At 41.2% G+C, this 24,915-nt stretch overlaps 1 protein-coding gene across 2 annotated transcripts in view; it reads right to left on the bottom strand.

The window, feature by feature from the left end:
- The window catches only part of GRB2 (growth factor receptor bound protein 2), a 54,635-nt gene that overhangs the window by 16,755 nt on the left and 12,965 nt on the right, over nt 1-24,915 (bottom strand). For both annotated transcript variants that reach the window (XM_082066849.1, XM_082066850.1), the window contains exon 2: nt 23,835-24,050. In XM_082066849.1, coding sequence (XP_081922975.1) covers nt 23,835-23,912 — 78 coding nt within the window. In that variant the 5' untranslated portion in view covers nt 23,913-24,050. The remainder of the gene's footprint in view (nt 1-23,834; nt 24,051-24,915) is intronic.

The following is a 24,915-nucleotide window of genomic DNA, read 5'->3' as shown; positions in this document are numbered from 1 at the left end:
TCTGAAAAGAGGGGTTGTTTCCAGCTATCCCTTCAAGTTTAGTAACATGGGTACCAAGCATAAAGCACATCTGTTATATACTCTGGACTACTTATCCAAGCACAACCAGCTACAACTTTTCAGGTCTTTAATGAATCATAAAGCTTTTGTAAGAGCTCTTGGCACACGCTCGGAGGGATGAAGGTCGAAAGTCACACTACCAGAAAATAATAATAATAAAAAGCTATCAAGCATTCTGATGAGAGTGTTTCAGAGTTGCTTTCAAGCTTAATAGAGGAACACTGCAGAATTATCAGCAGTGTTCTTGTGGCAGTTTGCAAGCATATAAAAAAAACATGTATTTCTCACACAACTTCTCTCATCATGACGGCTCTGTTGTAAAACAATTACTTGATGCTGTGTATCAAACAGAAAAACTGAAACAGGTAATGAAGAACAAGCAACCATAGCCTGTGCTTGTCATTCCAGCTGTGGTTGCCCTTTAGTTTTACAATACAAATGAAGCTGGTCACATACAGTAAAAGTGAAAGTACCCTGGGGAAATACACCTGCATGACAGTCCATTAATCAGACTAGATTCATAGCTCATGAAATCCATTCTTAACCTGCTTTGCATAACAATTTTACCTGAATATCATACAGTTCCTATGTCTATTGGCATGTGCCTCTCTCACTAAAATGCACTGACAGAGAATGTGCTTCTCACCATCTCCAAGGAAGGAGATACACCCGATTCTCAGAGACTGGGACAATTCCTCTAGGACCAGAAGGCAGAATACCTTGTTAGTATCCCACATGTTGCCTTTGAACACCCTGTAGCAGTCACACACTCAGTAGAGGACAAGGAAGTGTTTGCCTTTCATTGAAGAACACGACATTGCAACGGGAACCACAAGCCTTGAATCACCTCATGCTTGATACCCCAAACTTCTACAAAAATAAAATCCTCAAGACTCCTTTACCAAGAAATAAAGAAATGCCAAAATTAAGACAGTTATGCTTTCTATTCCAAACGGAGAACGCACACCAGTCCCTCTGCTGCATCTCATTGCCCAAGAAATGACAAAGTCCAACACTCCACTCCTGTACATGTGTTAATTACCGCTTTTCCCGGCACACAAACTCAAGCAATTTACCTATCGCTTTTAACCAGAGAGGAACAGTTGTTTGTGGAGTGACATTGAGCAACTGCTCCATTTAAGAGGTTCTCCATTACAACCATTCTAATGCTTGTACACAACAGAGCTGCTATGATGTACATAAGTAATAGCAGGTTAAAGTCTAAAAGGATGTGTTAAGGAAAACAAACTGCTTATGAACAGCTGCACATACAAACCTTCAAAGAAGGTGACTGCAGCCACCAAAGCTGAATATTGCTGGGTACACTTGGCATCCTGCTGAAATACCACACCGGGTAAGGCAGCTCCACCCTGGGGCTGGAAAAGCTGGGCAGGAGGGAAAACAATTACTACTGGAACAACCTGGACTTACTCAGCGTTTGATCAGACATGTAGGGTATGTGACCAGAGAGTAGTTTACAGTAGTCTTGTGGACTCCAAGGTACAGCGCTCCCCAGCCGAGGCCTCATATGCACCAAATGGAAGAATTTCTTTCCGTCCTGTAAGGTGTTACAGCCCTGTCTGTACATCTCATTATGAGTTTTGCTTGACACCACTTTGATTTCAACTGGTTTTCCACTGTAACATTTGGGGTATTTTCAGAGGAACTGATACCTCGCTAGTTATTCCCCCTCCCGTACTGGTGCAGCTGATTATTACTGTCTACGTGTACAACAGCCCAGCAATCCTTGAACACCTTCCTGTTTTCATAATATATTTCCTCAAACCATCAAAATAGTTTTAAATTGTATCTTCAGCATGCAGAAGCCCAACTCAACTAATCATCACCACAAATATTACAGGCATGTTGCATTTAATCACCCGGTTCATTAACACAATATTACCATGCCAAAGATAATATTGTGGAAAGACATCCAGAGCCTTCAAGTGCAACCATGAACCACTGCTACATGAGCTTGATTGTGGTTTTCTAAATATCTTTGTGATCCTTTTTACAGTAGGTTTCACCTAAACGAGGTGTCCCTGGTTGCTTGTGAACAGGTTGGCGATGTCAGTGCAGGACTACGCCTGATACCCCAGGACGCACGGGTAAGTTTAAGTCACTAATGGCATGTCTAAAGCCATTACGAAAACTGCAGTCTTGAGGTACTTCAAAAACCCAGAAAAGGTAGAAGAAAAAATGCACACGCCTTGTACTGACAACCTGACTATTTGGTGATAAGTAAGACAGATACCAACATTAACTGTCAGTAACAAAACAAGTCAGAAGGAAAAAAATTTACAGGTTGACTGAAACCACTACCAAAACCCAACTACCTTTCAGTGGGAAATACACTTAGAAACATTGTCTGCTACAATTTAAAGCACACTAAGAAAATATACAGCCCATAAATTCCTTAAAGAGAAATTTCTAAAGTGTTCAAAACATAGACTTTCTTTTTTTTATATTTTAAAGGAAGCAAATTAACTTGATGTGCAGCTGCTCTGTTCTTTTTCAGTGAAAAAGCTATTGGAACCACATGAGCAGAAGACTCAACATGCTTCCAAAGATCAAGGCAAGACTATTAGCAACATTACGGGGCGGGGGGGGGAGGCTTTCAGTGTAATTAGCATATATTTACAATATTTTTTTCTTTAAATGCATGGTTTTGTTTAAACTTTTTTATTACAGTATTTATTATGCATTCATTTTACAGTGCAGACAAAGTAACAGAGCAATAAAAACCTTAGATTTGCTTCATTTGGTTTTGAACTTTAAAGGTTTTAGGATTCTACCAGCGTAGATTCTTGCACTTAATATCGATTGCTTAATATATTATAGCATTGTAAATTTTACAGAATGTGAAACAGTCATACTCAGCTCTTTAAGATATCAGGAATAGTATCTGACAACTAATTATCTATGACCTAAGTTCCCAAGGTCAACTACACCTGATATGACACGTTAAAAAAAATTTGAAAACCTATGTAGCACTTTAGTTATTCTGATATTACTGAACTTTTGTGCGCTTCAAGTCTCTTATTGATGGTCCTCAAAAACCACAGTTGTCAAGTCACACCTTGTAAGGTGGAACACTATTCAACTGAACACAGAACTATGGGCTAAAATCCAGATGACTTCAGCCTCCATCCAGCAATGAGGATGTTTGCAGGCATCTCAAAAGTCAGCAACGAAATTGTTAATACATCTTGACCTCAGAATTAACAATCTTACTAGTTAATTCATTCTTCTGAGCATGAATTCCTACCCAGCTACAGACCCAGAGGTTGCACTACGGGTTTGCAGGGGCCGGGTGTTTGGCAGCAGCGCTGTCTGAGCTGGTTTGTGTGGCTGCAGCCTCCCCCGTGCTCCGTGCAGTGGGAACTGATCTGACTGCAGAACAGTGCAGGGACGTGGTGTATTTTTCACCTGTCTCAGTTCACTGGTTGGCTACACAGATACTTATAGCAAGTGCAGCGTTCAGCTCTGGAACTGGAGCGAGCGGCTGAGGAGACGGGAAGGAAAGGACCAGGGCAGGACTGCGTGGGCAGGCGCTGCTGTGAAGGAAACACCCTTCGTTCCCATTTCCAAAGGCCTGCTCCACAATTGCAACACCAGAACTTAGATATGTAAGAGTTACTAGTTCCATGTGCTTTAAGTTTTATCTAGGCAGAGTTAAACTGAGCACGAGGCGGACAAGAGTTCAAGGAGCCCACAGATGGTCCTGCAAAGGGGCAGCAGAAATCCAGATCCTACTGGGAAGGGAAATGGGGAAGCAGGAGGGAGGGACTCAGCTGAGATATTTGTATTTTAATTTGGGCATTAAGACAGCTTTATTCCAAGCTGTACAGAAATGGAAGGCAGGACCTTCAATGGATAAGAAGGAAAGAAAAGATACCTCCAGATTAGCCAGCCAGGTTGAGCTATGCCTCATACTTATCCTGGCAAGAGGCAACTGAAGATTTTTGCAGCATAGACAGAGAAAACACAGACTTCATGCATGAGACAGCTTTTAAGTTCAAGAACACTCACAAGAAATACTGGTGGGGCGATCAAGTTTTTCTTTCTGCTCCATACTTTCAACAGTGACAGCTGTTGGTCCTTCCAACAAGTTTAATTCTTTATGGGTTACATCACTGATCTGCATAGCAAAAGCCATCCCTTACATCCAACTGCACATTGCGAAACCACCCACAAGAGCAGGACTCTATGACCAGATGTCTAAAAATTACATATTAATACCAAGTGCACAAAACTCAAACCTACTAGACACAGGATGTCAAGCAGGTGTTAACTGCAATATCCCTTCTGTAGCAATTAAACAATCAATATTTACTAATTTCTTACACTTCTAAGACACACATGTACTTTTCTAGCAGTCCCACAGAGCATTCAAATTTGCATTTGAAAGTACAGAAGGAAAAGCCCAACCACGTTCTACCACCTTGAGACAGCTGCCCAAATGTCATCCCTGTTCACTTCAGAGCCGGGCGCAAAGGCTGATGACTTTGGCCAGTGAAGCTGAACTCTGATGTCTCCTGTTAGCACCAAAAAGGGTTTGCAGCCTTGGTGATCTAACAATACTACAGCACCATCTATTTGAGCTGTATTTTCCCCAACTTTAAAATGCATCTGTAACTCCTCACCCAGGCATTTCAATCGCCATCCTACTGAAAGTGAAGTTAATGGTGTTGAAATCTCATTTGAGGATGAAAAATGAAAACTGCTTTTTAGAAGTCTGCATGGGATTTTGTGAACAATCGCTGCAAAGCACCATCAGTGCTCTGGACAGGATCTGAGAATCCCTCCACAAACAACTGTCAGTCCATGCAAAGAAGCTGTATTTCCTGCTCTCGTCAGGATGGGCAATAGCAGTTATCTCTGCACCTTTGGGAAAGCATAATTTAGCTTTGGCCATAAAATTTACCAAGCATACTGATGGAGAACAAAATGATAAGAATGCTTGTGGGACAGACGACAGATCTTTATTACGCAGACTTCACACACGGGCAAAATGGAAAGACTAAGTAATGATAATTTGACCTGAAAATAGAACTGAAATTCTGCAGAAAGTCCCTCTACTTTTCTACTATGTTATGAAAATTCAGCCTCCAATCTCAATGCTGAGTAGTAAGGTTGCTTTAAATCAACAGGTATTATCAATTAAAGACTTGCCTCATCAATGCAGGGCTTCTACAACCATGTTTACTATGATTTTTACATGGAGTCTTATGGTTCTGGTTTATAGAGACAACCCTTTACTCAGACCAACTGCAATCTATCCACTGCTTTGTCAGGAATGAGGTTCAGGGGAAGAGAAAGAAAAGTTTCGCATGTGATACAATAAGGGTTCACTGTGTTCATTTGAATTACCGTCCTGTTAAAACAGAAAAGATGTGACTCATGTCAAGTGTCCAAGTCACCAAATCCTCAACATCTTTATTTTTCCTTCCACCCTTTATAGCTCCTCACCGAAGTTCTTACTGGGGGAGTGTCCCTGCAAAGCCCTTACATCACCAGCTATTCCCCCTTCCTCCTCCACTACCCCAAATGGAACAGGCATGCTATCACTAAGCCAGCTCATGCAATTCTTCATTCTTTGTAATTTCCTACCTCTCATTTGAAAAAACAAATACTTCACTGTTATCTAAAAATATATTAAAACACTGCCAGCAACTCAGCACTCAAAGCAAAACAACCATCACCACCCAGTGCGAACGCACAATAGAAGCAGCATTTTTTGGTAAGGCAAATTTTTGAGAACAGCAAGAAAAATAATTGAAGTTACAAAAAGAAAGGGCTGCTCTATAATCGCTGAGAGAGCGCTCACTGCTCTGCCATCATGAGATTCAGCCAAATGTATGGCCCGAGGGCTGGAATGAAGCAGCAAGAGCGTCGGGCAGCAACAGCAGCCTGGGGTACACAGATCCAACTCCCACACCAAAGCTGGTCTCCCCCAGTGCAGCCAGCACAAGCACTTGAAAACCAAATCAAAGACAACCTCCGCTAAAACCACCAGCAACCCTCTCCACTGCCGGTTCTCTTCCCTGGTCAGCTCATAGTGCAACACTACAAACATTTGCGTTACCATGAGAGCGACAAGCAAAACAGAATATCCTGCTTGTAAAGCCAAGGCACATCCCCAAGGCAGGGATTCCACAAGTGACAGGGCAAAGTTAAGCTTCTCCCAGTACTTTCTTCCCTCCAGCCATTCATTCTCACCTCTGCACTTGCCATCCCCACCCTACGCTGGCCCAAGTGTTTCGGAAGTCAGTCAAGACCAAACAGGGCAAAGAAAAAAACCACCTCATTTGCAAAGGTTCCATTTTCCCCAGTTTGCTCAGTCCCAGTGGAGCTCGCTCACTTATGTGAATTTTAGATAGCCAGGGCACAGGAATTAGCAACTAGAGGAAAAAAAGCTCCACTGATCCCTGTACTACAAAACAATGAAGCTTATTTAAGAGTTATACACTCAATGTACTCCAGGCAGCTAGGGCAGCAACTTAAGCCATGTCCCTGCATTGCGTGCTCCTCTATAGGCAAAACCAGGTAAAACAATATGTATCATTCCACAAAAAGGTCCAATTTAGATGACCCACAAAAAAGACAGAAGGAAAAGACACTTGCTTCCTTCTATCCCAGCTTCGTTTGATGTACTAACACATCTTTTCCCCTTCCTTTCCAATCTTCTTCCCTGCCCTCCAAATGCAACTTCAGGATGGGAACTGGCAAGCATGACCTGATACTCAAAGATGCCCAGTAGAACAGTCAGAACAATATTCAAATGCTTTAAAAAAAGAGTACCCTGCAGTATCAAATCTGGAAGCCCATCAGTGTAGTACAAATCTCAAAATATCCTTTGAATTAATTAGAACAGGAGTTACAATAAAATACAGATCACTTAACGAAATTTACAGACCTGAAGAAGGACTAACACTGATTTCACAACTGGTGCCTGAAACTGTGCAGAAGGGACAGAGCTGCTTCCACAAGTGGAAGACAAAGACCTTCTGGAATCCTCAAAGTCCACCTGGTGTTTGCTTTAGTGTTCTCAGCAGAACATATCAGCCCAGCGCGGAAGAAAGTCCCTTCACCACGAACTAGCAAATTAAACCCTTGGCAATCAGAAAATTGACCTCCCAGTAAGAATAGCCACGTTGTGCTATAGAAACTGGAAAGGCAGGGAATTTGGTGCTCCAGGTTGGTCATCCCTTCTTCATTTAAAACACACAGCTATGTATTCCCCAGCATCTTGCATTAACTTCTGCGTACTCGTAATGAGATGGGGAGACAATCCATTAAGCTTTATATTTTTGTCTGTCAAACATTGGTACAAAAGTCTGGAAAATCTCTTTTCTTTACAGAAAAGCTAGAAAAAAAACCAAAAACTGACCTATCATGAACTAAGGATCTCCAGAATGAGCTCTTAGATTCCCCAAAGTATTAAACTGAAAATGGATTTCTGAATAACTGTTACTGTTGTCATACATAGGGTGGATTTCATCCTTTGTAATGCAAGTGAGTTGATTTACTCGTCATTTTAGATAGTCTCTTTAGACAAAAAAAAAAAACAAGAACAACTAAGTGTATTACTCTGACTAGGAAAGTCTTCAAGAGAGAATGACAGAAACATTTAATTCGAAGTTTGCAGAACATGCTTCAACTACCTTTTCACTAATTTTTTTGTAACTGTTGAAGAAAGGGTTAAGACCAGGACATTCTCAAATCTGGAGACTCAGTGTAATGAGATCAGAATAATAAGATTACCATAATCTGTCTCACACACGTAGTTAGGATCAGCCCTAATCTCTTCATTTTGAGACAGATGGAAAAAGCATGAAATCAGAGATAACAGGAGGCCAATTTCCTAGAACAGGCAGCTTTTCAAGGTTCCCCATAGCTGTAAGTCAATATTTTGCTAGATTTGTACCTATTTAACCAATTCTCATATAACATATTGGAAGGGAGAATCAGGCATCTCCAAATCCATACTACACAAACAATAAGAAAAAGCAATCCATCAATGTAATTTTAATATCTTGCAGAATATTACAGCCTAACTTAGAGACTAATTTACTGAGACTCTGAACAATACCATTCCCAGATGCTTTAATTGAAAACACAGCAAGGAAAGAACCAACCATTTAAAAACCAGACAAAGATCTCAAAACTGCACATGATTAGAGGCTGCTTACTGATTTTTACTATAAGGTGGATAAACACTGTTAAGACAGCAATTTGCACTTGCGGCCAGCTTGACACAAAGCGGTCACAGGAAGGGACAGTTTTAGTCCTGGTTTAAGGCAGCGTATTAAAGAGATGCAGCATGAAATGACCCCTTAACTCTCCTGTTCTGCAGAACATTAATATTGTTGGGGGGAGAGGGGAAGCATGAAATAGCTTCAGATACACAAGATTGCTGAGATTATGGTGGCCACTGCCCAGCTACCTCAGTGGAACCTGGCCAAGAATCAGAAATAGGGAAAATTAGAGGAAAGAAAAAACCAGCATGCTGTATTTTAACACTATAATGGGCTCAGGAAGATGCCTTGAGATTAAATAACACGGTTAAGGGAAAGAGAGGTAAGCAAGAAATCACCCAAGGAATTAAAAACACACTGGTAGCTAAAAGATAAATGGAAAATTATTTTTCAAGCAGCTAAACGCTCTGTTTCCCAGAAAAAAAAAAAGCCCTATCCTGTAGGTCAGCAAAAGCCTCGGGCTCTCTAAATCAAAGCCTGCAACATGAGACCTTTGAGGTTCAATGAGAAGTTGAGCAGTATTGTGCACTGGTTACGCAAAAGGCCTGAGAAAGGGGAGGAATAAAACAAGAGAGAGAAAAAGAAAAAACACACCAAAAGATCCAATCTCTGACCAAGCAGGTTCACTTGTTGGTTCGGACTAATTACCCTCCTAACTCTGAGCACATTAGCAGTTTTTACATAATGTCTTAATTCAGCCCGCAAAAAGCCTGTTCACACTCTCACAGCCCTCGTGATTTTGTAACATGTTATATACACATAGCCACAATTAGTAATTTGGTTGGTATCCATACAAAGCTCTATTGCCCCAACCCTGTGTGTATATATGCATAATTTTAAATGCAAAGATAAGAGCTGAGGCAGCAAATGTTAAATTTAATTCTCAATTGTGGTAAAGACACGCAGATCCGCAAAAAGCACTTATAAGCCATTTCATTTTGGGATGGTTCACTGATGAAAGATAGAAAAGGAGACCTGATCACGTCAGTTCCACAGGGCTGGTCAGACAGTCCTGTCCACATAAAAAGAACAGCAAAACCAACCATCGTGTTCACTTGAGCCTCCTGGCAGGGATGGTTTTTTGCTCCCTATCAGGATCTTAATTCATTTAAATGTAAACAAAGCCTTACTTAAAACAACACACCTCAATAACTAGACTGTAAGTTCAGTCATAAATGACTATTGACTAACATAAAGATAAATTAATTCAGCTTATCGTTCCCTGTACAAAATCAAGGTAATTTCAGCGCATAAAAACAACATCATTTTGGCTTAGTACGATGTTAAGAGCTTAGTTTTGCAGAGTATAAAAATCACCATACAATAATAGATTTGTCAGCTGCAGAGTGACAGTTGTCATCGAGCTTATTTTCAATGGATACAGTTTATTTAACCTGTTTTTGCTGACTCAATGTCCAGCAACATTTCAAACCCGAGAGGAAACGTACAGGTACTTGGTCTGGCTGATCTTCAGAGAGCGAGAATATTGAAAAGAGACGGGAACTCTTCTTGTCTTCCAGTAACTGCAAAGCCGCTCAGACTTCCTCTCTAGTGGGACACGCGCACACAAGAGGAAGACACTTGCAAATGGTTTCTGATCAGAACGCTGAATATCGTCTGACTCATTCTTGTCGTTTGCATAATGCAAAACACACCGAGAGATCTTGCAAAACTGATGAGCTCCTACCAAACTGAAGGCAGTTTGCACAATTGGCTCTAGAATATTATATTCACTTAGAAACATTTCGCATGTCTCCAACCTCGTAAAACAGAACCAAACAAGAAGAAATGAGATGCAGCTTTGCTGTACAACATTACATTAGCACCAAATGATTTTCCTGCCCATGTAACATTAAATGAGGGAGAAAGAGAGGGTAATAAAGAGGCCCTTTAATGGAAAAAAAGATTTTTAGAAGACTTGCTTTTAAAGGCCTGAGATGGCACATGGGGACATTTTCTTGTGCCCATGTTTCCAAAAAGCCAAACCAAACAAAAACCACAAAAATCAACAAAAAACCCCACCACCAAAATCACCCACCAAACAAAAAAATCAACCAACCTGGTTGGTTTAAAACAACAACAAAACCCCACCAGGATTGCGTTGATGCCACAATAATAACCTGGAGCTCCAAGGCTGTTCAGTTCAAGCCACCTCTGACGGCTGTTACGGGATACAACAGAGATTTCATTCAGCAACTTGGGTCATTTCCACCTGCTCAGGTCTGCTAAGAGAAAGAGATTTCAAAGGACAGATGGACTAGAAGACTCTTATTAGCCAAAGACATGGGGTACACTCCAACTCCGACTTCTGGTCATTCAGGAAACAAACGAAGTTTTTAAAAAGTCAACAAAACAAAGAAGTTAGATTAAAAAAAAAAAAAAATCCCATGGGAAAATAAATGGATTTCAGTGGATTTTGCAGCTAAATAACCTTGTAAAAATATATTTAATCACAATCCTGGTTCACAGGTTGTTTTGAGAAATTTTTCTAAGAATTTCAAAAGCCAAGAAAAACAAATTGCACCAACTGGTTATGCTCAGTTATCCTTCTAAATCTACAAAATGACCGAAACGACTTGTTTCAGATACAACCTCTCCATTTCTTCTCCAGGTTTCCACAGCTCTTGCACCATGAGGGAAACAACTTGTACGTCAATATTCTTACTATCGTACCCTCAGTCATTTCATTAGGAAGACTTGGGCAATACACTTCACAATCAGCCCCAGTTTTTACACAAGTGCCCGAAATCCCAGCCTTTTGGCACAAAGTTTCCACAGCCACTCGTCCTTTAGCGGACGTGAACCCCAGTAGGACAAACCCACCAAATTCTATAAAAACACAAAGTAGGGCTGGTGTACGAATGTCTCGTGTTGATCTTTAATTCACGATAACTTTAAGAAGAAATGCATGACTGTTTTCAGTGTGCTGTGGAATAATGACTGATTATATCCCAGGAATCTTTTAATGACGTTTAAGTTTAGCCTATTTTTGGGTCACAACGGGCCCTAGTTAAAAGTGTTGATTCACTCCAACACTAATCCATTTTTCTTTCTTCTCCAAACTCATCATTAGATTATCGTTTAATTTCTGGAGAATCAGTAGTATACAGAATAACACACCCACAATTCTGTACTCATGGAGTTGGAATAACAAAATTCAGAGTTACAATGGCCTTGATTTAACCATAAAAAGCTCGACAATTTCTGGCAAAACAGGAAAGAACAGCTTTTCAAAAAGAAAAGAAAAACACACACCCCACCAGAGCCTGTGAAAATATGCACCCCTCGGTACACTGGAAAAAGAAGATGCTTTGACAACTGATGATGAGTTGGAGAGGAGGACATTTGAACCAGACACAAGGACTTAGATGTGGAAGAATAAGGATCATTCCTTTAAAACAAGGAAAGCTATCGGAACTAAATGGCCCACAGCTAACCCAGATGGAATTCCAGAAGCCATCGTGAATGTCAAAAAGTGGAAAGATACCAACAACCTCCTCTTTCGAAAAAGGAGGCAAGACGATTGCCATGCAGTTCAGAGGACACGCAGGCCAGAGAGCTGCCTGACAGTACGTAAAATAGACTAATTTCAGTGTCAAAACAGCGTTCCTTTCTGATTTAAGCTGGGAAAGTGCAAGGCTCAGGAACTCCAAGGCAAGTTTAACTTGCATTCTACCTTAGAAACAGTCCAAACCCACAGCTGAGGGGGTTCACTGAAAGTAATCATCTGAATTATGCACTGTAGGGGAAGGGGAGGGGAATGAGGAGTGTTACAAAAAAGGGCGACATCTGCACGTCAAAGCAATGCTTTAAAAAAATTCCCCTTATGTTATGAAGTTCCTCTTTCACTTCAGGGCTAATAAAACAGCATTAGTTCATGTCCAATTCTCTCCATAAAAGGATAACAAAACATTTACACAGAATTTGCACACACCAAGTTAGAGCAGAAATTCGTATATATAAGAGACCGAGCCTACAATAGTCATTATATCTCACTATCGCGTGGACTGGGAAAAGAAACACTTACCCAAAGATACTCAGGGTTAGGAAGAAAATCAGTATACCAATACAGGAATATTTTTTTAATTTAAAAAGATACACTACCTATGATATTTCAGAGGAACAGATAAGTATAAAACAGATAAGTAAGTACCAGTAAGTGCTATTTTTTAATTTCCTTTTTTCTCTCTTTTTTTTTTTAATGTAACATACTATCAGGAACACCAGTGATCTCCACAAGAAAAGTCTATTGCTGCTTTCTTGGCTTATGGGCAGAAAAGAAAATCAAGAGTGTCCTTACATGAATAATGCAGAAATGCAGATATTAAATGCCAAAAGCAGTAACTTGCTTCAGAATCCTAAAGACAGCTGAGGCACCAAATTCTTTATGGAAAAGATCAGAGATAACTAAAACCATCTCCTAATTAGTGTCTCAAATTAGAAGAACTGTTCCAGGTCAAGAACAAATTAAAACAAGAATAGAACTCGTTATGGCTCCATTGCAATAACCTGGAAGGGATATCATAATGCAGGTCACTGACACCCTAGGGTATATTATTTGACCACAGACTAATTTTAAGCTCTCAAGTACATTATAGTAGCACAATATCTCCATTGTAAGCCTCAGTAAAAGCTAAGGCACTAAAACTCTCCCTTACTGGGAGATTCCAATCAGGAGATCAATGCCTCGACCACAAAAAGCTCCCCCAGGGCCCTGAACAGGGGTCACTCATTGCTACACAACAAAATGGGATTTTTAGACCATGCGTTGGCATGGACGCATTCAAAAACTTGCCCAAAACCGGATTTCTGGGAAGACCTCAGTATGTGGATGACATCTCAATAACACACTCACAAACCAGAATCAGGCCTTATCTAAAGATACTAAACACATATCTTGCACCACGACAGATGCCAGTTGGTCCCAGCTGCTCTGCAGCAATATTGCTCATACGCGGCCATAAAACCGTGGAAATAGAGCTACCCAGTTAAGTTGACTTCCAAGCAGCTGTTTGGAAGCTGGGCTCTTCTGGCACAGCTATAAAAGCAAAAAGCAGTCTTCACCTCAGACCTTCATTTAATCAGTGGCAAGAGAGAACAAAAATACAGCTCCTTATAAAAGACAGATGAATCACTAATTGAGATAAAGCAGAATCCATTATAAAGGTATAATAAACTTAATATCATCTGTGGCAATGAACAGTAAGTAGGAGAAAGCTGACTAATACAGGTACTAGGGCTGTGTAAGAGGTCAGCGCAAAATGTCTCTGAGAGTGCTGAAAGCCCTCGCCAGACCCACGCACCCCCCACACTGCTACTTGTTCCTCGCATTAGGACACTAGAGCCAGCTCCACTCATTTAGATGATGCTCTCTGCTCCCAATTAGTAAATTAGGAGTTTTGGGGACCATGACTGAGGGAACACGGGTGGTTTTGCAAGAGTCTGATTAGGTATGGCCAGACTTCTCATTTTGGACCGCAATCCTGAACAAAAATGGCTAAGTCCAGTTAGATGCAAAGCAAACTAAGAAAACAGTATAACCATATTTGCTTTGTGAGGACTTTAAACCGGGGAGCCCCAAAGGGACTGGAGCTTTGGGTAGCTCAGACACTGCCACAGAACACAAACCTGCTGCTCACAGGAGTCACTCGTGGGTGCATTTCAGTAGCTGATCAGACTGTAGAGCAGCTGTTTTATCAACATATTGCCTTATGTTTAATAACTACAGCTTTTTGGAAAGCTAAAAATATTTTTTTCTTCTCAACAAATAAGCTTTACTGGGAACTTATTACTCATAATGCAAATAGCATCAACAGTGTCTCTAATCTTACTGCAGCATCATGCACATGTTTGTAACCCAAACAGAGGCAGGTGGAATGAAACACAAGCTTTTCAAGCAAAAGAAAGCTCACCAAAGTTTATAGAAACATCGGAAGTCTCTTTTTACCTAGGCTCTTCCTTTTTTACGTTACCTAAATAAACTGAGTAAAGGTAACAGCTTGCAAGATTTCCAGACACAACAAGCTGCAAAGGAAGGACAGGAAGCCAGGAAAGCTGGGTCAACTATAAACATTTTGGTTATCACTATTTTTTGTGACCCTGTAAAGAGAGTTGTTACTTTCCATCCGGGTCTTCCCAGGTAGGGTCACAACACTCCTTATCTACCCATCCTGGCAGGTAGCAAGTTACACTCTTAACCTAAATGGCAATTTTCAGGGAAAAACAAAATAAAACAAAAAAACCAAGAAGGAACATATCACTTCTTGCTAAGCAGTAATGAAGTGTCAAAACAGCTTGATGCTGGAAGAAAGTTTAAGTGCCCTGGTACAAACGGTCAAAGACAAATCTACATATTAATTTTTGACAAACTATAGTTTCATTAGAGGCAGGGCAGAGGCGTTGGTGCTAAATGTATTTTAAGAAATAAGGACAGAAGTGAAGGCGAGGAGGAAGGACAATTTGCTTCTGCTTCCTCCATTCCAGCGGTCAGAAAAGAGCCCAAGTTGCCAGTCCAGGCTTTATCACCTTCAGGGCTAAGGATACGTTCTTGAAAAAGTATTCAAGGACATGCAAAACATTACAAAGTTAAGCTGTAGAATATACACACACAACAAATCTTCCTGATATGCCTCAACGAGGCACGTTTGTCAAGCTGATGTTCATCTCGCCAAAATTCAAGCACTGTCTGATGGCAACATTGGGGAGAAACAACATTTTACATGCCAAATTTCACCTTTAAAGGTTTTCATTGGACCCGTCTCTGTTACAGTTGCTACTTCTTCCTCATTTTCCTCCTCGCATTTGTTTCTGTCCTTCCTCTGCAACTGCAAGACACTTGGAGCACTTGTTTGCCTTCCCTACCCCCCAAAAAAAGTTTGGGAGTTTTCCTTGATGAGTTATGAAGAATTTGGGAATTTTCCATGATGAGTTATGCCCTCAGGAGTAGTAAAGATTACAGCACAAGACCTGAGCTACACAGGAGCTCAGAGAAACACCTCTGTAGTAAAACTGGCAGATCTTCCAGGGGAATTAGCAAAGAGGCAGACTTCTGCAGCCTAAAATCCTTCCTTAGTATTCTGAAATGAATTCACTTCAACCTGGAATCTAAGCATAACTCTTCCCAAGCAGACTGTAATCCACTGTTAACAGCACAAAGTAAAATCTAAAATATCACTTCTATATTTATGCTAAAGAAGCGTAGGTAACAAAAGAATACCCAAAATTTGACAGCACATATGGATTTATAATGGAAAAAACTACTCAAGCTCAGCAAGAGTTGCGTGGTTTAAAATTTTGTGCCCATTTCTCCCAAACCAGAGGGCTGAGTAGCTGAGACCACAAGTCTTCTGCACCAGCGGGGTTGCTGTGATTAGTGGAACCTGCTGGCTCATACATAACTCATGAAGAATTCCCCCCTTTCCTCTCAAGGGAAACAATTCTGCATAACAGCAGCACTTTTTTTTTTTTCCCTTCCATATACAAACCTGTAGAGTTTTATAATACAAGTTAGAGCAAGAAATAGGTTGGCTCAATGCAGAAAGCATGAATTCCATAGACAAATTATTTAAATAAGAGGTTTTAGAGACTAACAGTATAATTACAGTTCAGCTGAACTTTAGAAAAATGCTTTCTGCTGTCTGCATGAGGTCCAGCTGCACTAGAGCCAACACGCAGCTCATGACGAGTGTGCACGCTGACACGAACGCATCCAAAGGAGCTAAATTCAGCAGGTACAAACAGAATAAATCTACTCTGTTAAGTATTCTCTCTATATATTTTATTTATAAAGGTCAGTAGTGTTTCAACATCACAATTATAAACTAATTACTCTACAGAGGCTGCCAATCTACTTCCTAGACAAAAATAGCTATCCTAATTTCTGCCTTATTCCAGTCACCATCCTGACTTGCCCCCTGGGACCAAAACACGACTGATGTGATGAATATTCAGTAACAGGACTCGCTATCTGTTTGCACAACATCAAACAACTGGAGACAAAACGATCCAAGATCAGGTATAGAAACACAAGTAAGCAATCATTCCTTAAGGGAAAAAAAAAAGCCTCTTAGGATCTCCAAGTTGTTTAAGACATTTTTAAAACAGGGTTTTATTTAGTATCTGCAGAAAAACACTTTTAGTAAAGAGAGAAAGACAGGCCGAGGAAAACCATGAATGCAACTATTTAAAATGCAGATTTCAGATGCATCTAGTAACTAATCAGGGTATTGTAGAATAGCATCTGGCTTTCAGGAATATAACAAATATCCTAAAAATAATTATCATGAGCAGTTCTGGAGACTGTCAGTTCACTTTTGCTCCATCAGAACTCAGTCATACAACCCCATTTGTTTAGCACATGTCACCATGAAAAAAAAACACATTCTTAAGTTTGTTAAACCAATTCTCACTTGAGTTGTCAGATGGTGCCACCAATCATGCACATAAGACATGGGAACAAGTTCAGGCTCCACCACAGACAATCTGCTTCACAACCATTTTTCTGTTCCATTTGCACACCTACTCTTATGAGGTGTTGATGACTTCAAAGTTGAAGATGTGCCACTCATGAGCAGTGCTTTAAATACTCAGCAACAGGGCATGAGCCTAGAACGTGACGAAGTGCAGCTTGAAGCTTGACAGATTGAGATCAACACTGCTGCTACTCCATCTAAAAAGATACTGACATTTGAGGGAAAGAACAACTTTATACAGCATTCCCCACACTGTAGATAATAAAAAAAAAAAAATCATAAAGTATTCATAGAATGATTTGCGTTGCAAGGGACCTTAAAGATCATCTAGTCCAATCCCTCTTCCACCTGACCAGGTTATTAAAGCCCCGTCCAACGCAGCTGTGAACACTTCCAGGGATGGGGCACCTGCAGTATCTCTGGGCAGCCTGTTCCAGTGTCTCACCACCCTCATGGGGAACAATTTCTTCCTTACATCTAATCTAAATCCATCCTCTATCAGTTTAAAGCCATCACCCCTTATCCTATCACTCCATGCCCATATAAAAAGTTCCCCTCCAGCCTTCCTGTAGGTGCCCTTTAGGTACTGGAAGGCCATAATAAGGTGTCTGTGAAGCCTTCTCCAGACTGAACCCCCTCAGCATATCCTCACAGCAGAGGTGCTCCAGCCCTCTGAGCATCTTTGTGCCCTCCCCTGGACTTGCTCCAACAGGTCCATGTCCCTCTTACCTTAGGGGCCCCAGAGCTGACTGCGGGACTCCAGGCGGGGGGGTCTCACCAGAGCAGAGGGGCAGAATCACCCCCCTCGACCCACTGGTCACACTGCTTGTGATACAGCCCAGGACACAGTTGGCTTTCTAGGCTGCAAGTGCACATTGCTGGGTCATGTTGAGCTTCTCATCAACCTGTTCTCCAATTCCTGTTTTCTTTCCCAAGGCTCAAAGCATCTAAACCCCACATTTTTATTTCCTTCTGTATATTCTAGTCACTGATGTTTACCCAACTTGGGAGATAACGTTAACTGCCGCTGCAGGGCCAGCAAAGGAAATGAAAGAGCAAGAACTGCTGTGGGATAAAGCTGCAGATAACAACTGGTATATCAAACTATAGCAGTATCAGTTTGCTGATCTGCGTAGAAATGCAGAATGCATACGAGTCACCTACTCATTTGCATTTTGAATTTAACAGAATTTTCAGAGTAAACTGGAAATGATAGAGATCAAAGGCAGCTTTCCTAACAAAATGCTAAATAAAGCAAGTAAAGCATTAAAACAAAACATTGAGACCTAGTGCCTCTTTTCACTAGTGCCCCAGTGAAATGACATTTTTGTGTTGCCAGTAAATAAAAGCAAAAACAAATCACATTGGTTGCAGTTTGACACACATGTTGAGCAAAGCAGAGAAATAATTCAGTGAGCCAAAATTTGATTTGCTGATATGTCCATGCTAACACTTTTCAGAAGTCTGTCAGAGCAGTCACACCAAAGCTGGACCTTGCAGAGAATCTCCAACAATAGCACTTCCATTAAACAGGCAAAAGGCAGCTAGAGCTTCAAATCAGCATAATTTCCCCTGGCTATAAGAGGATGCAATACATGTTAAGTCAATATAATAAAATTAGCTGAGCTGACCATGAGCTTTAATCAGTGTCTTGTTTGACATTCAAAACTCCAGCAGGCTTCAGGTAGCACACAGCTCACACGAGCTAAATTCTCCAATTTCAGTGACGAGTTTAAATAATCACCACAAATAGCTACTAAATGTTATAAAAACAAGGATGCCATTTTTAAGGAGGAATGTGTTTACTCCTTTCTTGCAAAGACCTTCAATCTGGAGTATTCCATATTTATGTCTTCTGCACACAGACACCTTCAGCAATGCAATCTTGCTCTAAAAAGGTTCGAGCTTGTTTATAAATACAGAACATGAGTGTTTGCTTTTTTTGGGGACATGCGCCTTGGAGAGGTTAGGCAGTTCCTTCCCCCAAATACCTAGAGAAGTTGGCTAATAAAACAAGTCCCACCTTCAGATTACTATCATACATAAGAGGAACAATATTGGAGAAGTTTGTACTATTAATAAAAACATAGGCATTGAACAGTTGGGTAGACCAGCAGAATGCAACCTCTTACAGCATCTCTTTGTAACACAGATCTCCAACTGCCGGGATGTCAAATCAACTACATTTAAGATAATTGTATTTGTCTTTATGAGTCTTTGTAATTTTCACACAGCTTTGTCTTCTTAGACTGCAATATTGATCACATATTGATGACAAATATCTTCATTCAAGGCCCTCGCCAAGGAACATGACCTAACCACACCTTTACACATCGACCATCACATACCACAGAGTTGCCACTCACAGCTAAGTCACAGAATAACATAGGTTGAAGGGGCTCTGGAAGTCACCTAAGCCACCACCCCCTGCTCAAAACAAGTCTAATTAGATCAGATTGCTCAGGGACTTGTCTGGGCACCTCCAAGGGTGGTAATTCCACATCTTCTCTGGACAATTTGTTCTAGTATTTAACCTACTTCACTATGAAGCACACAGTACTTGCAATTTGCCTGAATCACTAATTCAGAAAACCGTTTCTCATGTATTAAAATCACCAAAACCAAGTCCAGCCCCTTACCAAAAATTGAGAAAGATGATGGAAGGGAGAAAAATGATGAGAGCGAAGACAATTTCACCCAAAACAGAGGAAAAGTCTTTGCACTACTCTTCAGCGAGCCACGAATTCCTGTTCTCTAGCTCGGACACCACAACAGAACAGTCAGAGCAGGTGAGGTCAAACACAAGGGATGAAGAAGAAGGGAGCCATGCTCCCCTTGTTTGTCTTACTCCTCCCTCTATTCAGAACTGTTCCACTGTATCCAGACACAGAAAAATGGTTTTCATGCAGGAACTGAAAATGCTGTCTCAGCATCAACTGTTTGCAAACACTCAATCCTCTTAAAGGCAGACAGAAAGAAAATCAGTTTGGTGGCAAGCGGTCACGTGGACAGAACCTGAGGTGACCACCAAGTGTATGTTCAGAGTAGGAATAAAAAAATCTTGACTTTGCTGAACAAAACTGTCAAATTATCAAAATTCTATCAAGGAATTCCATATTTTAGCATATAGAGAAGCTGGTTTGTATGTCACAAAAGTGAAAATCCCCAAATTAAAGATGATGGTCCTCTATTTAAACCACCACCTGAATAATTTTACTCATAAAAACAATCTGAATTAATTACGCTGACAGCTACTGGGAAAAGGAACTTATTGAGTTCGTCAGAAGATCACGTCCAACTATGCCCCAACCCTACAACACAAAGAAAAAGAGGAAATGGAGCAGTGGTCTACACTTAAAAAACAAACCCACAATTCTAACATTCAATATATTAATGAATATTTATTAACCATGCAGAAACAGTTATCAGAGCACCATGGTATTAACTGCACACTTCAGATTAGATGTAGGAGGAATACAGAAAATAAATGATGATGACACGGGAGAAAGAATGACGATTTTTATTCCCTCCTCCCAGTCCTGCTCCTGCCAAACCACCAGCAAATATTAGCACACTTTAGGTCTGGACACTTGCCAGTTAGCACAAAGGGCAACAAACCAGAAGCTGCTAGAAATACAATAGTTTTTGGGGACATAAAACCTGAAATACAAATACAGAGAGAGACTGAAGTTAACTACTCCCTACTTCAATAAATACAGCAAGTGAAAGTGGAAAAGACTGAAAAAAGCATCATGACAACTGTCAACTATTCGAAGTGAAAAACGGTACATCAAAATTTCAAGTAGGAATCTCTCAGCTTCCTATTTTTACTTTTTAAAATAACAGGACAGGCTACCTTCACACCCCCAGGACGACACCAGTCACCAACAAGCTTTTGTGAAGCAACCACATGAAAACAATGGTGATCTCGAGAGCTGCGGCACTGTACTGTGATCAGAAGACACAGAAGGAAGCTGCAACCTTTCCTTTTGCTCCAAAAAGCTCGGCAAGTACTATTTAGCATATTTAAAAAGTTTAAAGAAAGCTGTCAGTTTGCAGGGCACCCACTGCTGTAGAACCACTAGACAGAAGGGCAAGGGGATCCAGCATACTGTCTGGGTTACAAAAATCATAGAAGTGGCTTTTACCATCCAGCACCCACAAAAGAAAAGGCCGAGCACTTTTTCCTCTTCACTCAGCTGTTTTACAATTGCAAGCCAAAGGTCAACTATCTTCACTCACTTCTGGAAACCAGCCACAAGATTACTAACAACCAGCTTAATGGCTCCAGTTCAAATGCTATTCAATCAAGTCCCGAATCTGTGGGTATGCGGCAGTAATGGCACCATGACATCATAGGCAAGTTATCTGCTGGAATCGAGGGAGTCCGACAGTTCGCATCTCTGCCTTCTCTCCCCACAAAGAGAAACATGAACTTTTAAGGAGTGGGAATTAAAGCGTTATAGATTTTGTTCTTTGTGTGGGCATGGTGTAACATTTCTCTCTGAAACAATCCTTTGCCATCATCATATATGGCATCAAACTAATTTGAATTTCCGGAGGCGCATAATAGCTGGATTTAAAGAAGCCTTCACTACATGTCAAGTTAGGTGTGTGCCTCAGCACGGGATATCTAAGGAGCGAAACATGCAGGTACATTCAACGTGCTACAAATTTGTTTCTCACTGACCCGATTACTACGACAGATCACATGAAGCACATGAACGGGATGCCCCGAGATTTCTCAGTCATGAGCAAAGTACTAACAAAACTGATGTGGCATGTTTGATGGAAATTAATTTGCACAACCTGAAACACATTTGAAGTGAACCAGACTTTCAAAATGACAACGTGCCACAGAAGGCTGTCAGTTCAAGTAAAATGAACTGTAACAATTCTAGTTGTTGTTGGCTTATTTGTCTGAAATCTGCCAGCGTTAACAGTGAACCTTACCATGTGGCAATGAACTCGTCTCAACTATGTGCTGAAGAAGAATTCCTGAAGCTCTTGGAGTTTCCACTAACTTTAGTGATAATCTCAAGCAATTTACTATTTCTATGCCTCAGTTTACTCATCTATGAAGTAAATATATAAAATCTGCAAACATTTTCAGCACGTGAGCTGAAAAGAGATATGGTTTGAAGAAGTGCTCAGCCCAGGTTTTGTGTAGAGTAGGAAAATCCTTCTCTGTATTCTAGGAAAAATACAATTATTAATGGAGTGTAATAGCAGAGACACCATCATGTTTCAGCTATTGTGACAACATTTGTATCTATGGGATGACATTAAGAACATCTTATTATCAGCTACTGGGCACAGCTGCAAGAGCTTTAGAACAGAGTAAACTTTTGAAAGTCTATAAAAAGTTATTTTTCCTTCAATTCCTAGAGAAGAAAATATTTTTAAACACATGCAAATTTTATAAGATATTTTTTCAGGTACTTCAACAAACTTCTATAGCAAATGCAGTGAAAATAATTAAGAATATACTTTAAAATAAACTATATTTCATTATACTTCATTTTTCCTTCCTCTTCCACATTTTCTACAAGCTTACTTCAGCTACGCTCTACTTCAAATACTGAGGGCAGCCAGTAGTAACCCAAAATAGAAGGATGCAGTTCAGGTTAAGAAAAATAAACACAAGGTTTTCACAGAAGTCTTCTGAACTTTGACAGCTTCAAATGTTTAGAAACATCAAAAGGAAATATTTTTGTAATTTACTTGAACACTGGAATTGAAGCGTACTGGTCTACCAGGCGTTTTTAGGCTGATTATGGGACAGGAATGTGTAGCATATATACAGATACAATTATTTTTGAAGTTAACATTCTCAAAGCAGGATACATTTTTGCAACCTTCATCTGTTGATGGCCACACAATATTACTGCACTTTTAACAAAGTCACAGTATTGAAATATCAGCTATAACAGTCACATATTAAATTTACACATAGAGGTTGCTTTCTCCAACTTATCTTAAACCAGTAGTTAAAACCAAGCCATTCCTTGGCAGAAATTTTGAGCAGATGAGTAATCCCACTGAGGTCTGCAGGACTTGATTTGTCAGCATACACAATGCTACAGCCTTGCATCTGCAGGATAGGCACCTCTCAGAACAGTTTCTACTCAAAGCATTTTACAAAGAAGCAACTTAAAATGCTTTAATACTAAATACATCACTCTAGGAAGGTAAAACCCATCTTATACTTCTATGGAGAAATACTGGCTCTGAATGAAACTCCATTAAAACATTCCACAATATGGTTCATACTACTTGGAAGTGACAAAGCTTGGAGCTATGCTTCACTAACGTCAAATCACTATGGATTTTTATATTTTATTCCTTCCCAAAATAAAATTTTGGGCTTGTTCTGTGTATCCAGTTTTAAAAATTCAAATATTTTTCAAATTCCCTTTATATAGCAAAGATGAAGCCTAAAAAGCCTTTGATATATTGAAAGAACTACAGACCAAAATTCCTCTAATGCACTCCAACACCCACTTACATCTGCTCAGATCCATTAAATATTCAGCCACAAGCTTATCATTTGAGTTCATCAGGACTGAAGATAAAACTCAGCACCAATACTTGACAGCCTGATGCTAAAAGATTATCTGCTGAGAAATAATCTAATCACTGCTCTTTGATATTGGAATCCTTGGCAGCAAGCAAAGGAAAGGAATACAAAATTGATCTTGATTACTTTAAGGGGTTTCCTCTCGTAGAAGGGAATTCAGTGTAACGATTATCTTGTACTTCTGCTTATTTGCTACCATGTTTACAACTAAGTTTTCAAATATTCCAATCTCAGAAGAAAGACTTTGGGATGCATGCTTAATACAGAAATAAAACAGTCTCTCCTGATCTTAAACGGGTCAGACTGGGATTGAGGAAATCTTGAGGAACCCTATGAAAAGGAGATGGCGTTCGCTGGGGACTCAAAAGAGGGTCAGGTCTAACGGACAGGAAGAGACTCCCGAGAGAAGCTGAAAAGCCCAGGGCAAAAGAGGGAGTTCCCGAGCCCTTCCCCAACGCTTACCTTAAGGATATCCCCCCGTTTGAAGCTCAGCTCGTCATCCGCGGTGGCTTTGAAGTCGTACTTGGCGATGGCTTCCATGCTGGGGCTGCCGCGCACGGCGGTGCGGGCGCTGGGAAGGAAGCGCTTCCCCGAAGCCTCCGCTCCTCCCGCGGCCCGGCTCCCTCCGAGACGCCGGCCCCGGCTCTCACATACAGGGAGCCCGGGGGACGATCCGCCCTAGGGGAGGGGGAGGAGGAGGAAGAGACGGGCCATTAGGGGAAGTGGCACGGATCGATGGCCGGGGCCGCGCCCAGAGCCGCTCCCTCCGCCCGGCGCGGCCGCCGCTTCCTCCCGCCGCCGCTCGCCCAGGCCCGGCTCGCCCGAGTGACACGTCCCGCGGCCAATGGCCGCCCCGGGGGCGGGAGGCGGCACCGCAAGGGGAGCCGCCGGTCCCGCGGGGCTGGCAGGACCCGCCGCCGGCACCGCTTCCTCGGACCAGCCCCGGGGCGGGAGGTCCGGTCCGCCCCCCCCGGGAAGCCTCATCCCACCCCCCCGGGAAGCCTCATCCCGCTCCTCACACCGTTCATTCCAGCGAGAGGACACGGCGGGACAGCCCTGGCAGGGCTGGGCATCCCGGCGCAGGGGACACTAAATTAAACCCCACGATGGGGATCGGCGGCTCGGAAAGACCGTTCTGGAGATGCAGCTTACACCAATATATCTATTTCCTTCCCATTCATACAGCTTATATCCATTTAAATGCAGTAAGTAAGACAAAGCAGAGAACACTTCTGTGGGTCATCTCTAACGGGACCCTCTTGGAATTGATATGCCTATCAAAAAGTGCCCTAAAATAATATCTAGAGAGAAGTTTGGCCTCACTCTAGGGTAAAAGCAACCATTCTCAAATTCCAGCATCTTGAGCAGCAGAATATGTTAAAAAAAAAAAAATCTTCATAAGCACAGCATGAAAATCAGTAAGTTTAAGTATCTCTTATGGGCCCAGAGAAGAAATGACACCAAACCTGACAAGGCATATATAGACACTCTGAAACCATTCAAAAGGCTTATATCTTGATCTCAGGTTATAATAGGGAGGATT

The sequence above is a fragment of the Streptopelia decaocto genome, assembly GCF_964273445.1.
Source record: "Streptopelia decaocto genome assembly, chromosome: 16".
Classification (NCBI taxonomy): Eukaryota; Metazoa; Chordata; class Aves; order Columbiformes; family Columbidae; genus Streptopelia; species Streptopelia decaocto.
The sequence above is the reverse complement of the archived record's forward strand: the minus strand, read 5'-3'. Positions and strand labels throughout refer to the sequence as shown.